Here is a 13,881-nt window from a genome sequence, read left to right as displayed (position 1 = left end):
ATAAGCCGTAGATATTAGAAATTAAATGCACATTGTATGTAACACTAACTGTAGCTCACCTGAAAATTGTAACTAGCTGCAATGTAAGTACCATTTGTATAATTATTATGACCCACTAATGAGATAAGGAAGTGGGTTAAGTTTGTATAATTAATATGGTTTTGTAATAAAGATTTTTCTTTTAAAAAAGTAGCTGTTTTAGCTGCTGTCGCGGCTGATTCGCACATCAGTAGCAGACGAGTTGCGCGAGAATCGGGAAGGTGTTGAGAATGCTACTTCAACATCCATTGCACCCGTACCACATTTCTATGCACCAGGAATTGCATGGCGACGACTTTGAACGTCGTGTACAGTTCTTCCAAGGGCACAAGAGAAATTACGGGACTATGATAGATTTTTTGCAAGCGTTCTATTTAGCGACGAAGCGTCATTCAGCAACAGCGGTAACGTAAACAGGCGTAATATACACTATTGGGCAACGGAAAATCCACGATGGCTGCGAAAGTGGACCATCAGCAACTTTGGTGGGTTAATTTATGGTGCGGCATTATGGGAGGAAGGATGACAATCTAAATGGTGCAATGTATGCTGATTTCCTACGTAATGTTCTACCTATGTTACCACAAGATGTTTCAGTGCATGACAGAATGGCGACGTACTTCCAACATGATAGATGTCCGGCACATAGCTCGCGTGCGATTGAAGCGGCATTGAATAGCATATTTCATGACAGGTGGATTGGTCGTCGAAGCACCATACCATGGCCCGCAAGTTTACCGGACCTGACGTCCCCGGATTTCTTTCTGTGGGGCAAGTTGAAGGATATTTGCTATCGTGATCCACCGGAAGTGCCTGACAACATGTGTCAGTGCATTGTCAATGCATGTGTGAACATTACGGAAGGCAAACTACTCGCTGTTACAGGTATTGCCAAATGCATTGAGGTCGACGGACATCATTTTGAGCATTTATCGCATTAATGTGGTATTTACAGGTAATCACGCTATAACAGCGTGCATTCTCAGAAATGATAAGTTCACAAAGGTACATGTATCACATTGGAGCAACCGAAATAAAATGTTCAAACGTACCTATGTTCTTTATTTTAATTTAAAAAACCTACCTGTTACCAACTGTTCGTCTAAAATTGTGAGCCATATGTTTGTGACTATTACAGAGCCATCAATGATCACAAAGCGAAGAAGGTGGTCCAACTAAAACATTCATATTTCTTTACGTACTACATGAATATGTAATAAAAATTGGGGTTCCTATTTAAAAAAACGCAGCTGATATCCGTTTGACCTATGGCAGCGCCATCTAGTGGGCCAACCATAGCGCCATCTGGTTTCCTCCTTCAAGCTAGATAAGTTTCGTTCTTCGTAGTTTTTTCGTTTGACGCTTATTTCGTGAGATATTTGGACTGGTCACGATCAATGGACTGCCCTGTATATGTGATCTGCAGATTGACAGTGACAGCCATTACAAATCCTATATTTTTGGGTTATGTAGTACCTCCAAGTACATGTGGCAAGAGCCAGCCAGCTATTAAAGCTTATTTTCCCCTGCGTAGCAAGTCATGGTTAGAAGTGTGGATGCGGGGGCGCAAAACGGATAGTGTACACTGGCAGGCGAGGTCCTCTTAGTGTTGCAACTACGACTGGGCAGAAAACATTAGGTCGTAAACTTTGTTAAATCTTAATGGAAAGACTGTTCGACTCAGAGAAACAAGGATCAACACACTGTTGCGTGCGCATATAAAAATAACATAGGATTCTGCGACCTGGACAAAGTGTTCGACAGTGTAAAATGGTGCGAGATGTTCGAAATTCTGAGGAAAATAGGAGTAAGCTATAGGGAGAGAGGGGTAATACATGTACAAGAGCCAAAAGGGAATAATAAGGGTAGAAAACCAGGAAAGGGGAGCTCAGATTGGAAGGGCGTAAAACAGGGATGTACTCTTTCTCCCCTGTCGTTCAATCTGTACATTGAAGAAGTAATGGCGGAAATAAAAGAAAAAATCAGGAAAGAAATTAAAATACATTGTGAACGGAAATCAATGATACTATTCGTTGTTAACATTACTTTGGTCAGCAAAACTGAAGGAGAATTACATAATCTGCTGAATGAAATGAACAGTCTAATGAGTACAGAATATGGACTGGAACTAAATTCGAAGAAAGACGACATTAATGACAAGTAGCAGAAATGAGAACAGCCAGAAACTTAACGTCCGAACTAACAGTAACGCAATAGATGAAGTTAATGAATTCTACTACAGCAGAATAACTAATAACGGACGGAGCATGGAGGATATGAAAATCAGATTTGCATTGGCAAAATGGGCATTTCTAGCTAAAAGAAGTCTACTAGTATCAAATATAGGCCTTAATTTGTGGAAGAAATTTCTGAGAATGTACGTTTGTAGCACACCATTGAATAGTAGTGAAACATGGACTATGGGAAAACCTGAATCTAAGCATTTCAGATATAATGCTACAGATGAATGTTGAAAAAGGAAAGAATTTTGTCGAAAACACAGAGAAGAAGAAGGAACAGGATAGGAGGACATTAGTGAATAACTTTCATAGTGCTAGAGGGAGCTGTAGAGAGTAAAACTCCAGAAAATAATTGAGGACGTAAGTTGTTGAAATGCTACACAATTTGTGTCTGGCCGCATCAAACCAGTCAGAAGAGTGACGAGTCGAAAAAATAAATAAAAATATCTGCAATAAAACCAGTAATTACCTGTCAAGTTCAGATATTTTATTTCGATAGGCTGATAGAATTGTCACGGTCTCTAGTTGTTCTCCATGCAAAAAATTGAAGCTGTGTTGGACTAACGTGGCACAATATTTCTAAAAGATGGCGTATGCTATTAAAAGTAAATTAATTAAGAACATAACATAACATATTGGTACTTGCAGTATTAAGTGTGTAGAAGAAGTTAACTAAAACTCAGAAACACTGACTCAGGAAAGCATCGCCTCAGGCAAAAGATCTACACTTCGTTCACCGTAATTCCAATATCTGTTCTAGTAATGTCCACAGCCGTTTCTTCAAAACAACCATACCAAATGAAATCATAATGATTTGTCAAACACGCCTCTGATGTCTCGACCCATGCTATGGAGGCCAAAATTTGATGAAAAATGTACATCGAGAATAAAAGTTTTAGAATTGTTCATTTGTATGAGAGTAGTTGATATTGGTGCTCTAGTTGAGTCGCCATTGCACCAATTATATAACAATAATTGAAAACCTCAGCTGCCGACAGGTTTTGTTGATATACCTCGATGGGGACAATGTGTGCCCCGACTGGGACTCGAACCCGGAATATTCTGCTTACATGGCAGACGCTCTATCGCCCTATCCAACTTTAAAAAAAATCTCGTATTGTTCGCTTTCGTTCGATGCGTCTGCTCGGGGCGGACGTCCTAAGACACCTGTGTAAGTTCGTCGTTGATGGTTAATTGAGATTTTTTTTATATTTTTATTACAGAGGGCAGCTAACTCTCTGACCGAAAACGCTGAGCTACCGTGCCTGCAAGTCCATCTGAGCCACAGAGGGCACAGATGAATAGCGCGACTGCAGGGACTTATCCCTTGCGCGCTTCCCGTGAGACCCACATTCCCAACTGTCCATAATCTACATACATAAAGTACGTAATATATATTTGCCCATCCACTCATAACTCGCGCCCACTAAGGTGACGATTCCCGTAAGAGTTCGGGCAACCTGTGCGCATTCGCACAGACGAAGGTCAATGGCCGCGTAGCCTTTAACTCTCCTGCTTACATGGTACATATCAGTTAGGCACATTACGTATGTAGATTGTGGTCAGTTTGGAATGTGGCTCTCACGGGAGGTGTGCAAGGGATAACTCCTTGCAGTCGCGCTATTCATCTGTGTCCTCGGTAGCTCCGATGGATAGAGCGTCTGCCATGTAAGCAGAAGATCCCGGTTTCGAGTCCCTGTCGAAGCACACATTTTCAACTGTCCCCATCGAGGTATACCAACAACACCTGTCGGTAGCTGAGGGTTTAAATTAATTATCATTTATTCTACAGAAGCTGCACGGTCATCAATGGTATCTGTTCTTTCGAGAACAGTTACCATCTTCATATATAACAATAAATGTTGTTACGCAATCAGTCAATGACCTTAATAAGGAATCGATTATGGACTACATGTTGCCTCTACGCCGCTAGAGGAAAATATCACCTTTATTACCCATTACAGAAGCTGTCAGCACCAACAAATATTGTTCATAAATTACCCAACAACATTAACAGGTGGCAACGCAAATTTTAAGTCCACCCTAAGATGAATCTTTCTGGACGACTCCTTCAGTTTCATGTTGGATTTTTTATTTAAAAACTGGTGGTCGGCAAAAAACAAACCAAAGGAAAAAAAAGCAACGGGTCGTTCCACACAATTTCCATAACATAGTTGTTGAAAAGGTATATGGAATTCTTAAATAATTAACTGGTACATTCTGGACTCACCAAATGACGTGGTGACTCCGGTGACGAGGGCGGCGATGACCATGGCGATGACAAAGCGGCTGGGTTCCGGGTTGAGGCCGACCATGTAGTAGAAGACGGTCGTGAAGAGGCACGGGATGGCGGCGAAGACTGGCAGCTCGGCCAGCGTCTTGCTGAGGAAGTACACGTCCACGCGGTACATGCCGTTCAGGTGCTCTCGCAGGAACACCGCCAGCTCGTCGGAGAACACCTGCAGCAGGCGTTCAGCGTTGTTGGCCACTTCTTATGGGCTAAATGAAGCAATTGTTACCGTTCTTCTCCAGTCTCAGTATGAAGACTGGTCGACAGCAGTGCTATTTCTTCCCTCCTAGTCCCTTCACTTCCACATACGAGACTGCTCCAACATCGTATCTGATCTGCGTGGAGTGGTCCATTCTAGGTCTTTCCGAATCATTCCTCCGATTACATTATCTACGGAAGTACTGCGTCGGTAGTGGTGGGCATTTACTTGCTCTATCATTTTGCGTACTGTTAGTATTTTTCTAAGAATTTCTTTATTTGTGAGTTTTTGTGCCCAAAAGGCCTTTTCCACACTGAGGTAGCAACACATATCAAGTGGTTCTAAACGTCAGTTGTCAAATGCACTAACAGTCCACGTTTCCGAGAAACACAAGGACAAGCTTCAGACATATCTGTTAATAAAATTCTTTCTCATCCCCAAATTTAACTTGGGTGATGTAACCAAAATTTTTCTTGTAATACTTTGCCTTTGCTTATGCAGTTATGCTTACTATACTTCAGATTTGCGGCAACAACTCACATTCTTTTGACCTATAGCAAGTTTTGGGGACCATCTATTCTCGTCACTGGGCACAACTGAGTTCCTTTCTTCCTAACCAGGGAACAAGTTATTTCTTGTGGTTATTTATTAGTTTTGTATATAAAAGATATTCTTCTGATTCGTTCGAAATCAAATGCTTTAATCTTGATTCCCTGATGCCATTTTACTAGTTGTTGGGAAACTCAACAACAAAATGCTTAGTCGTCCCTGGCATTTATTGGAGTGAGGGAGCGAGATACTTGCAGCAGTTACTGACCGGAGTCCATCTGTAATATATTCTGACACGGCTAATGAATCCCTTTCTCCCACACAACTGGAAGAAAGGAATCTGAAAAGAAAGGGGAACAAATTTTTTTCTTCACGTAAACATTTAGTATGAAGACATTACCTATATTTTCGTAGCCCCTCAACCTCCCTATCTTTTTGTTGTAATGTGTGTGGTGTATTGGTATCGATGGTGGTACAAAGTAATCAGTCGTTTCTACAATTGTACTCTACCAAAACTATTTTTCGGTCGAGCTGGTGCAATAAATAACTTCATAGTAAGTGACAGGATTACCGGTAATATTGGTAGTACTAGTAACCAAAGAAATACAACTGAATGTGTGAGAGAGAAACTAAGAGACGACCACTTCTCCTTTTTAGTTTTGCATATATTTAGGAATAGAGATCGTTCAGTGTTAGTCTATTGTGTATCCCAATTCTTTACATTATAGCGTTTAATATATTATCCATCTTCAGCAACTGTAGTTTTATTGTCGAAATAATCAGCAACTAGTTGTATCAGCAATCATCTCTATGATAAATCTGTACTGCTTTTGTAGTTTTACGGCAACATCCCTCTGTTTCTTGTTAGAAAGCTTTCAACTGAAACAAGAACTAATTAGCGACAACTTCAATTTTGCTGTAAATATTACTTACTTGTAAGTACCAGACAAGACGATAATATTATAGAACAAAAATTTCTGTTGGTTACACGACCCTTTATATATCCTCACTCATTTTTCTAAACTTTCAGCACTTCCTGGTTCTAGGGAATCTAGTGAGACACTGATGACATACACAAACAAATCGATCGAAATGTGGTTACACCCGATAGGCAAGCAACACCACCTAATGTACATGTATGGGGTTGCTACCTTACTAACCAAAACAATAGGGAAAGCACCATAGCGTACGGGTACACGCGATAGTCTCCGGTAACCCACCATAATTTTACAACTCTGTTTGTACCCTTTCTTATCGCTGTTTCACTCCGACATTCTGAGCTGTCTGCATAGGAGACACTGTCTTAATTTTTCGTTCAACATCGTCCAGGCACTACCGATAGAGTCGCAAAAAAAGTGTATGAAGAGTTTGAACAAATGGACAATATATGTCCCATAAAATTTCGGGCGTGCAGACGCATCAATTTTACTTTCAATTTTTCGGCCGTATACTGTCCAGCCATCTTCAGAGTGAGCCGAGGCGACTGACGTTCCAGCAATTGTTCTATACTAACCCGCGGATCGCACCACTGCGCATGCGGTCATACATTACTGGCCATTAAAATTGCTACACCACAAAGATGACGTGCTACAGACACGAAATTTAACCGACAGGAAGAAGATGCTGTGATATGCAAATGATTAGGTTTTCAGAGCATTCACACAAGGTTGGCGCCGGTGGCGACACCTACAACGTGCTAACATGAGGAAAGTTTCCAACCAATCTCTCATACACAAACAGCAGTTGACCAGCGTTGCCTGGAGAAACGTTGTTGTCATGCCTCGTGTAAGTAGGAGAAATGCGTACCACCACGTTTCCGACTTTGATAAAGGTTGGATTGTAGCCTATCGCGATTGCGGTTTATCGTATCGCGACATTGCCGCTCGCGTTGATCGAGATCCAATGACTGTTAGCAGAATATGGAATCGATGGGTTCAGGAGGGTAATACGGAACTCCACGCTGGATCAAAACTGCCTCGTATCAGTAGCAGTTGAGATGACAGGCATCTTATCCGCATGGCTGTAACGGATCGTGCAGCCACGTCTCGATCTATGAGTCAACAGATGGGGACGTTTGCAAGACACAACAACCATCTGTACGAACAGCTCGACGACGTTTGTAGCAGCATGGACTATGAGTTCGGAGACCATGACTGCGGTTACCCTTGACGCTGCATCACAGACAGGAGCGCCTGCGATGGTGTACTCAACGACGAACCTGGGTGCACGAATGGCAAAACGTCATTTTTTCGAATGAATCCAGGTTCTGTTTACAGCATCATGATGGTCGCATCCGTGTTTGGCGACATCGCGGTGAACACTGGCGTATCACCCGGCGTGTTCGTATGGGGTGCCATTGGTTACAAGTCTCGGTCACCTCTTGTTCGCACTGACGGTACTTTGAACAGTGGACGTTACATTTCAGATGTGTTACGACCCGTGGCTCTACCCTTAAATCGATCCCTGCGAAACCCTACATTTCAGCAGGATAATGCACGGGCCTTTGTGGATACAGAAATTGTTCGACTGCTGCCCTGGCCAGCACATTCTCCAGATGTCTCACCAATTGAAAACGTCTGTTCAATTGTGGCCGAGGAAGTGGCTCGTCACAATACGCCAGTCACTACTCTTGATGAACTGTGGTATCGTGTTGAAGCTGCATGGACAGCTGTACCTGTTTGACTCAATGCCCAGGCGTATCAAGGCCGTTACTACGGCCAGAGATGGTTGTTCTGGGTACTGATTTCTCAGGATCTATGCACCCAAATTGCTGGAAAATGTAATCACATGTCAGTTATAGTGTAATATATTCGTCCAATAATACCCGTTTATCATCTGCATTTCTTCTTGGTGTAGCAATTTTAATGGCCAGTAGTGTACATACACAAGGCAAAGAGATGCAGCAATGATTAAAATTAGCTCTATGGCTGCATGGTCGAACCACACGGCGCTATCGATATATTACTAAGAGCTGCACCGTTGCGACGTCTATGCGAGTTTATTATAGAAAGTACCGGATTCCATGATTTGTCCAAGCTGAAGCCGCTATCTATATTAATAAAATTTGTCGCCAACCGAATTTCAGCGCCTTCTTTCACTCCCGAGTTTCATAAAACTGAAGTCGAGGCTAAAATTTCGAACGTTTCGTAGAGTGCCCAGTGCCAATACAATGTCCTGCCCACGCCGATTTATGAGGTTGTAAGAGCCAGGTGTACCTGCGGTGCTCTGTGCATCTCTCATGGACTGTACGTATCGTCTGTCCGATGTATGAACGGCCCACTCACAGGGAATCTTATAAACCCCAGCCTTCCGAAGCACCAAATCATCTTCAACGGTTTGAGTCTTTGGTGGAGGACGAAAAATCACTTTCAATTTGTGTTTTCTGAGAATTCGCCCTGTTCTTGACCTTCCCACGTGTGGCAACGTATGGCACATAATACACGAATATTTCTTCTGCATTCCTTGCACCCAATGTTGGTTTCATTTTTAGTGCCTTACGTATCTGCGGTGGAGAGTACCCGTTGGCTTCAAAACTTCTTCTGAACTGTAGAAGCTCGTCCTGCTGACTCCTCTCGTCAGCAATGACGTGTGCACTGTGTACCATAGTTCTGAGAACACTCATCGTCTGCGAAGGATAGTGACAGCTATTTGTGCGTAAATATAAATCCGTAAGGGTCGGTTTCCGTTATACTGCATGCCCCAAAGTGCCATCATCTTTGTGTCGTATCAAAACATCCGAAACTGGCAAGCACCATCTTTTTCGATTTCCATCGTGAATTGAATTTGTCTATGGATGGAATACACATGATTTAAAAATTCTTTTAATTTATCTTCTCCATGGGTCTACACTACAAACGTGTTATCAGCATACCTCCAAAATACTGTAGGCTTCAATCTAACAGATTCCAGAGCCGATTTATGAGGTTGTAAGAGCCAGGTGTACCTGCGGTGCTCTGTGCATCTCTCATGGACTGTACGTATCGTCTGTCCGATGTATGAACGGCCCACTCACAGGGAATCTTATAAACCCCAGCCTTCCGAAGCACCAAATCATCTTCAACGGTTTGAGTCTTTGGTGGAGGACGAAAAATCACTTTCAATTTGTGTTTTCTGAGAATTCGCCCTGTTCTTGACCTTCCCACGTGTGGCAACGTATGGCACATAATACACGAATATTTCTTCTGCATTCCTTGCACCCAATGTTGGTTTCATTTTTAGTGCCTTACGTATCTGCGGTGGAGAGTACCCGTTGGCTTCAAAACTTCTTCTGAACTGTAGAAGCTCGTCCTGCTGACTCCTCTCGTCAGCAATGACGTGTGCACTGTGTACCATAGTTCTGAGAACACTCATCGTCTGCGAAGGATAGTGACAGCTATTTGTGCGTAAATATAAATCCGTAAGGGTCGGTTTCCGTTATACTGCATGCCCCAAAGTGCCATCATCTTTGTGTCGTATCAAAACATCCGAAACTGGCAAGCACCATCTTTTTCGATTTCCATCGTGAACTGAATTTGTCTATGGATGGAATACACATGATTTAAAAATTCTTTTAATTTATCTTCTCCATGGGTCTACACTACAAACGTGTTATCAGCATACCTCCAAAATACTGTAGGCTTCAATCTAACAGATTCCAGAGCCTATTCCTCGAAGTCCTCCATAAAAAATGAGTGTTGAAGTCTGGCATTGACTGGTAGCGCAACAGTGAGTGAATAATCAGTTTATTTGCGGAAGGTGTTACACTCGAAATCAGGGAAAAATCAGAATCGTCATCAGCCAGTACTATCTACTGGTGGGCTTTTTTATTACCTAATCAGTAATTAATAATATAGCGAATTTTTATAGACTGAAGTTCATTTTGAAAAAGTAATACAGCAATGACAAACTTCAGTGTCAAAGTACAACTGAAGTTAACTACTACTATGAGCATGGTTGGAACTGACTATTCTTATGAAGTATAATTTTTCTTACAAAGTCAATAAACGAAGTAAATGGAGTGAGCTGTTACCCTTTCAAAGCAACCTTTCCACTTAAACTGAAGCAAAGACACGTTTCCGTTTTTGGCAACATAATAGGATTCGTGTGAAGCGTGTTCGCTTTGTTAAGCATCCCACATCCAAGTCCGATCACCGCAAATAAAACTGTGTAAGTAGGCTGTTTATGTTTTCTCTATGTAAGTAGGCTGTTTATGTTTTCTCTATGTAAGTAGGCTGTTTAGGTTTTTTATTGGTAACGCCACCTCTGTATGACAATCACTGGCTGTGCTGTGGGCAGTCTGTGTCTGCTTTGCATTGTTGTAATACTCGCCATTGTAGTGTTAGGCAGCTGGCTGTGAACAGCGCGTAGCGTTGCGCAGTTGGAGGTGAGCCGCCAGCAGTGGTGGATGTGGGGAGAGAGATGGCGGAGATTTGTAATTTGTCATGAACTGCTATATTTATATATGATGACATCAAGGTAAATATATTGTTTGTTCTCTATTAATATCTTTCATTTGCTAACTATCCCTATCAGTAGTTAGTGCCTTCAGTAGTTTGAATCTTTTATTTAGCTGGCAGTAGTGGCGCTCGCTGTATTGCAGTAGCTTGAGCAGCGAAGATTTTTGTGAGGTAAGTGATTTGTGAAAGGTATAGTTTAATGTTAGTCAGGGCCATTCTTTTGTAGGGAATTTTGAAAGTCAGATTGCGTTGCGCTAACAAAATATTGTGTGTCAGGTTAAGTACAGTCGTGCATAATTGTTATAAGGGGACGTTTCATATGGCGACCCTGCCAGGATACCTCACTGGAATCTTCTGATTTTTTCTTGTAGTTTGTGTATTTAGTGTAGCTTTTGTTTATTGCTAGCGCGTAATTGTAGAGAGAATCTCCTTTGTAGTTGCAGTCTTTCATTGTTGTACTGTAAAACAGTTGTGGCATGCATGTAGATTTGCACCAAGTATTTCGCAGCTGCGCTGGTAATTAACTAGATATTATTTTCAGTGCTATGTTAATGTATTCCCCTATCTTTGCTCTTCAAATTGTGCTTTTCTGTGTTATCGTGTGAAATATTGTGACAATAATGGCGTGTGAAAAACGTAACACTCGGCTCCAAAGTAAACTGAGAAATGACAGTGAAGACGAAAGCAGTGTGTTGGCCCCACCATGTAATGAATTAACTAATATTCAAAGTAGTAATTTGGTAACTGTGCATAGGGAAATGGAGCGGGCGTCAAACAATGGCATAGGTAGTGAAACAGGTAGTGAACACGGAAGCATTATCGATCGATCGGTCGGCAACAGCTCGCCTCAGGAATCCGAAATGATAGGACACAATTTTGCAAACACTGTAGATTCAGGTTTTGCGTCCTCACCGTTTTCTCAAATGAGTCAAGACACGTTTTCCGCTTGTCAAAATGTGAATGTTGCCGGTGCAAATTCACTGCCGAAAAGCACTGAGGAACATGTTTCAGACACCAGTGCATTGTTATTACAGTTAATGCAACAAATGGGACAAAAGCTACAAAAGTTAGACACAATGCTTGAACAAAATCAGAAACAAATGGGACAAAATCTTCTAAAGTTAGACACAATGGAACAACACCAGAGACAAACACAGCAACAGTTAGACACAGTGGAACAAAATCTCAAAAAGTTAGACACAATGGAACAAAATCAGAGACAAACACAGCAACAGCTTCAAAAGTTAGACTCATTGGAACAAACTCTTGAACAAACGCGTGAAGATTTAACTACTGAGTTACATCACATTGAATCGAAATGTCAAAAAGTCTGTAATGACGTAAAAACACAAATTTGTGAGCATTTCCAACCTATTTTTTCGCGTCATGAAAATGTATTACAGAAGCACGAAGCAGCCATAAAAGAACTGCAAACTATTGTTCATGAAAATCATGAGACCTTGCAAGCTAAAATTGACTCAGTTGCATCTACCGATTCGGTTACGCAACTTGCAAGAACTCAGGAAAACTTAAAGAACACAGTAGATACCCTGAAAATTGGTTCAGAAAGACACATGGAGGAAATAAGTACACTATCGGAGAAAGTAGCCGAACTTTCGGATCAGGTCACTAACTTATCTACAAAGGTAGATGATGATCTGAATGACACAAGACCCGTAGCCTTCACTGACACAGAAGAGTATGAACAAATAAGAAAATACAAACAGAATCAAAATCAAATCAATACACAGTACAAAAGAGAAATCCGGGAAGTACAAGATCAGCTGACACAGGTAATACAAGAATTACGTATTTCAGAGGACACTCGCGCTCCAATACGGGAAGAGGGACATAGAAATACGGAACAACCACAAAATAATAACACAGGACACTTCGGAAATTATGAAAGAAATTGGCAAGGCGCATTGGATTTTGAGATGGAACCGCCGAAACGAAGTAACAATGACCGACATGCGACTCGCCGACATGACGATTTTGACTATAAGCTGTTCATTACTACACGTAAATTCAAAACATTTAAGAATTCTGGCAACGACATTCATCCACAAGCATGGCTCCATCAATTCTCTCATTGTTTTCCTCCCAACTGGTCGTTAGAACACAGATTAGAATTTATGTGTGGCTACTTGGAGAATGAACCAGCTGTAAGAATGCGATCGGTAATTCACGATTGCCACAGTGAAGGAGAGTTTTACCATGCCTTCCTCTCAGCATATTGGTCTCAAGCCACACAAGACCGTGTAAAACATAGCATCATAATGATGAAACGTTTCGAACAATCTGAATTTTCCTGTCTTACGAAATATTTTGAAGACATGTTGCATAAGAATCAGTATCTTTCAAACCCATACAGCCCCTCAGAACTCATCCGCATTTGCTTCATCAAACTGCCTGAACATTTACGACATATTATTTTGGCAGGACGTTGCAAAGACGACATTGAAGCATTTCAGGGTCTGTTACAAGAATTGGAAATTGACACTGACAATCGGGGAACGCGGAAACAGGAGCACAACAATTACAGGTCACATCTGTCACAATTCCACGATGAAAGAAGTAATAACTGGACACGACAAGGCTATTCTTACAACGCAAATCGTGACCAAAACAGACACCACTCATATGACGACCACTGGCAGAGTAATAATAGTTACAGAGAAAGATCGCATTTCCGTAGTAATGAATATGACAGAGATAACCATAGAAACAGACAATATGGTAATCAGAACTATTATTATCAAGGGAGACAGAATAATTTCAGACGCAACAGTTCAGCGCGCAGTTACGATTCAGGAAGAAATTCTCCACCACGTGACCGACACGAAAGAAACTGTGTAAACTACCGACAAAACGACAGACCTGAATTCTATCAGAACTGGCGAGCTTTAAACAGAGCTGGGCCCTCTCGGCAAGGCGAATTTGTGGAAGTTAGGCCTCCTAATCCCAGTAACGACGCGCGGCAACAAAGAGACAGACAATGACTCGCACCACAGGCATACACGTGCGCCGGCTGGCTCCGAGAAAAATAACATTATATCTGGTACTGCTAATGAGATTTTAATGCAACATTTTGGTTTATTTGAAAATACATTCTGAATTTAAAGTGCT

The 13,881-nt window shown here is 41.6% G+C and overlaps 1 protein-coding gene across 1 annotated transcript in view; it reads right to left on the bottom strand.

Moving 5' to 3' along the window:
• The window catches only part of LOC124606489 (protein white-like), a 305,924-nt gene that overhangs the window by 53,666 nt on the left and 238,377 nt on the right, over window positions 1-13,881 (bottom strand). The window contains exon 9 of the mRNA XM_047138470.1: window positions 4,510-4,738. Coding sequence (XP_046994426.1) covers window positions 4,510-4,738 — 229 coding nt within the window. The remainder of the gene's footprint in view (window positions 1-4,509; window positions 4,739-13,881) is intronic.

This window comes from Schistocerca americana, chromosome 3 (assembly GCF_021461395.2).
Source record: "Schistocerca americana isolate TAMUIC-IGC-003095 chromosome 3, iqSchAmer2.1, whole genome shotgun sequence".
NCBI lineage: Eukaryota > Metazoa > Arthropoda > Insecta > Orthoptera > Acrididae > Schistocerca > Schistocerca americana.
The sequence above is the reverse complement of the archived record's forward strand: the minus strand, read 5'-3'. Positions and strand labels throughout refer to the sequence as shown.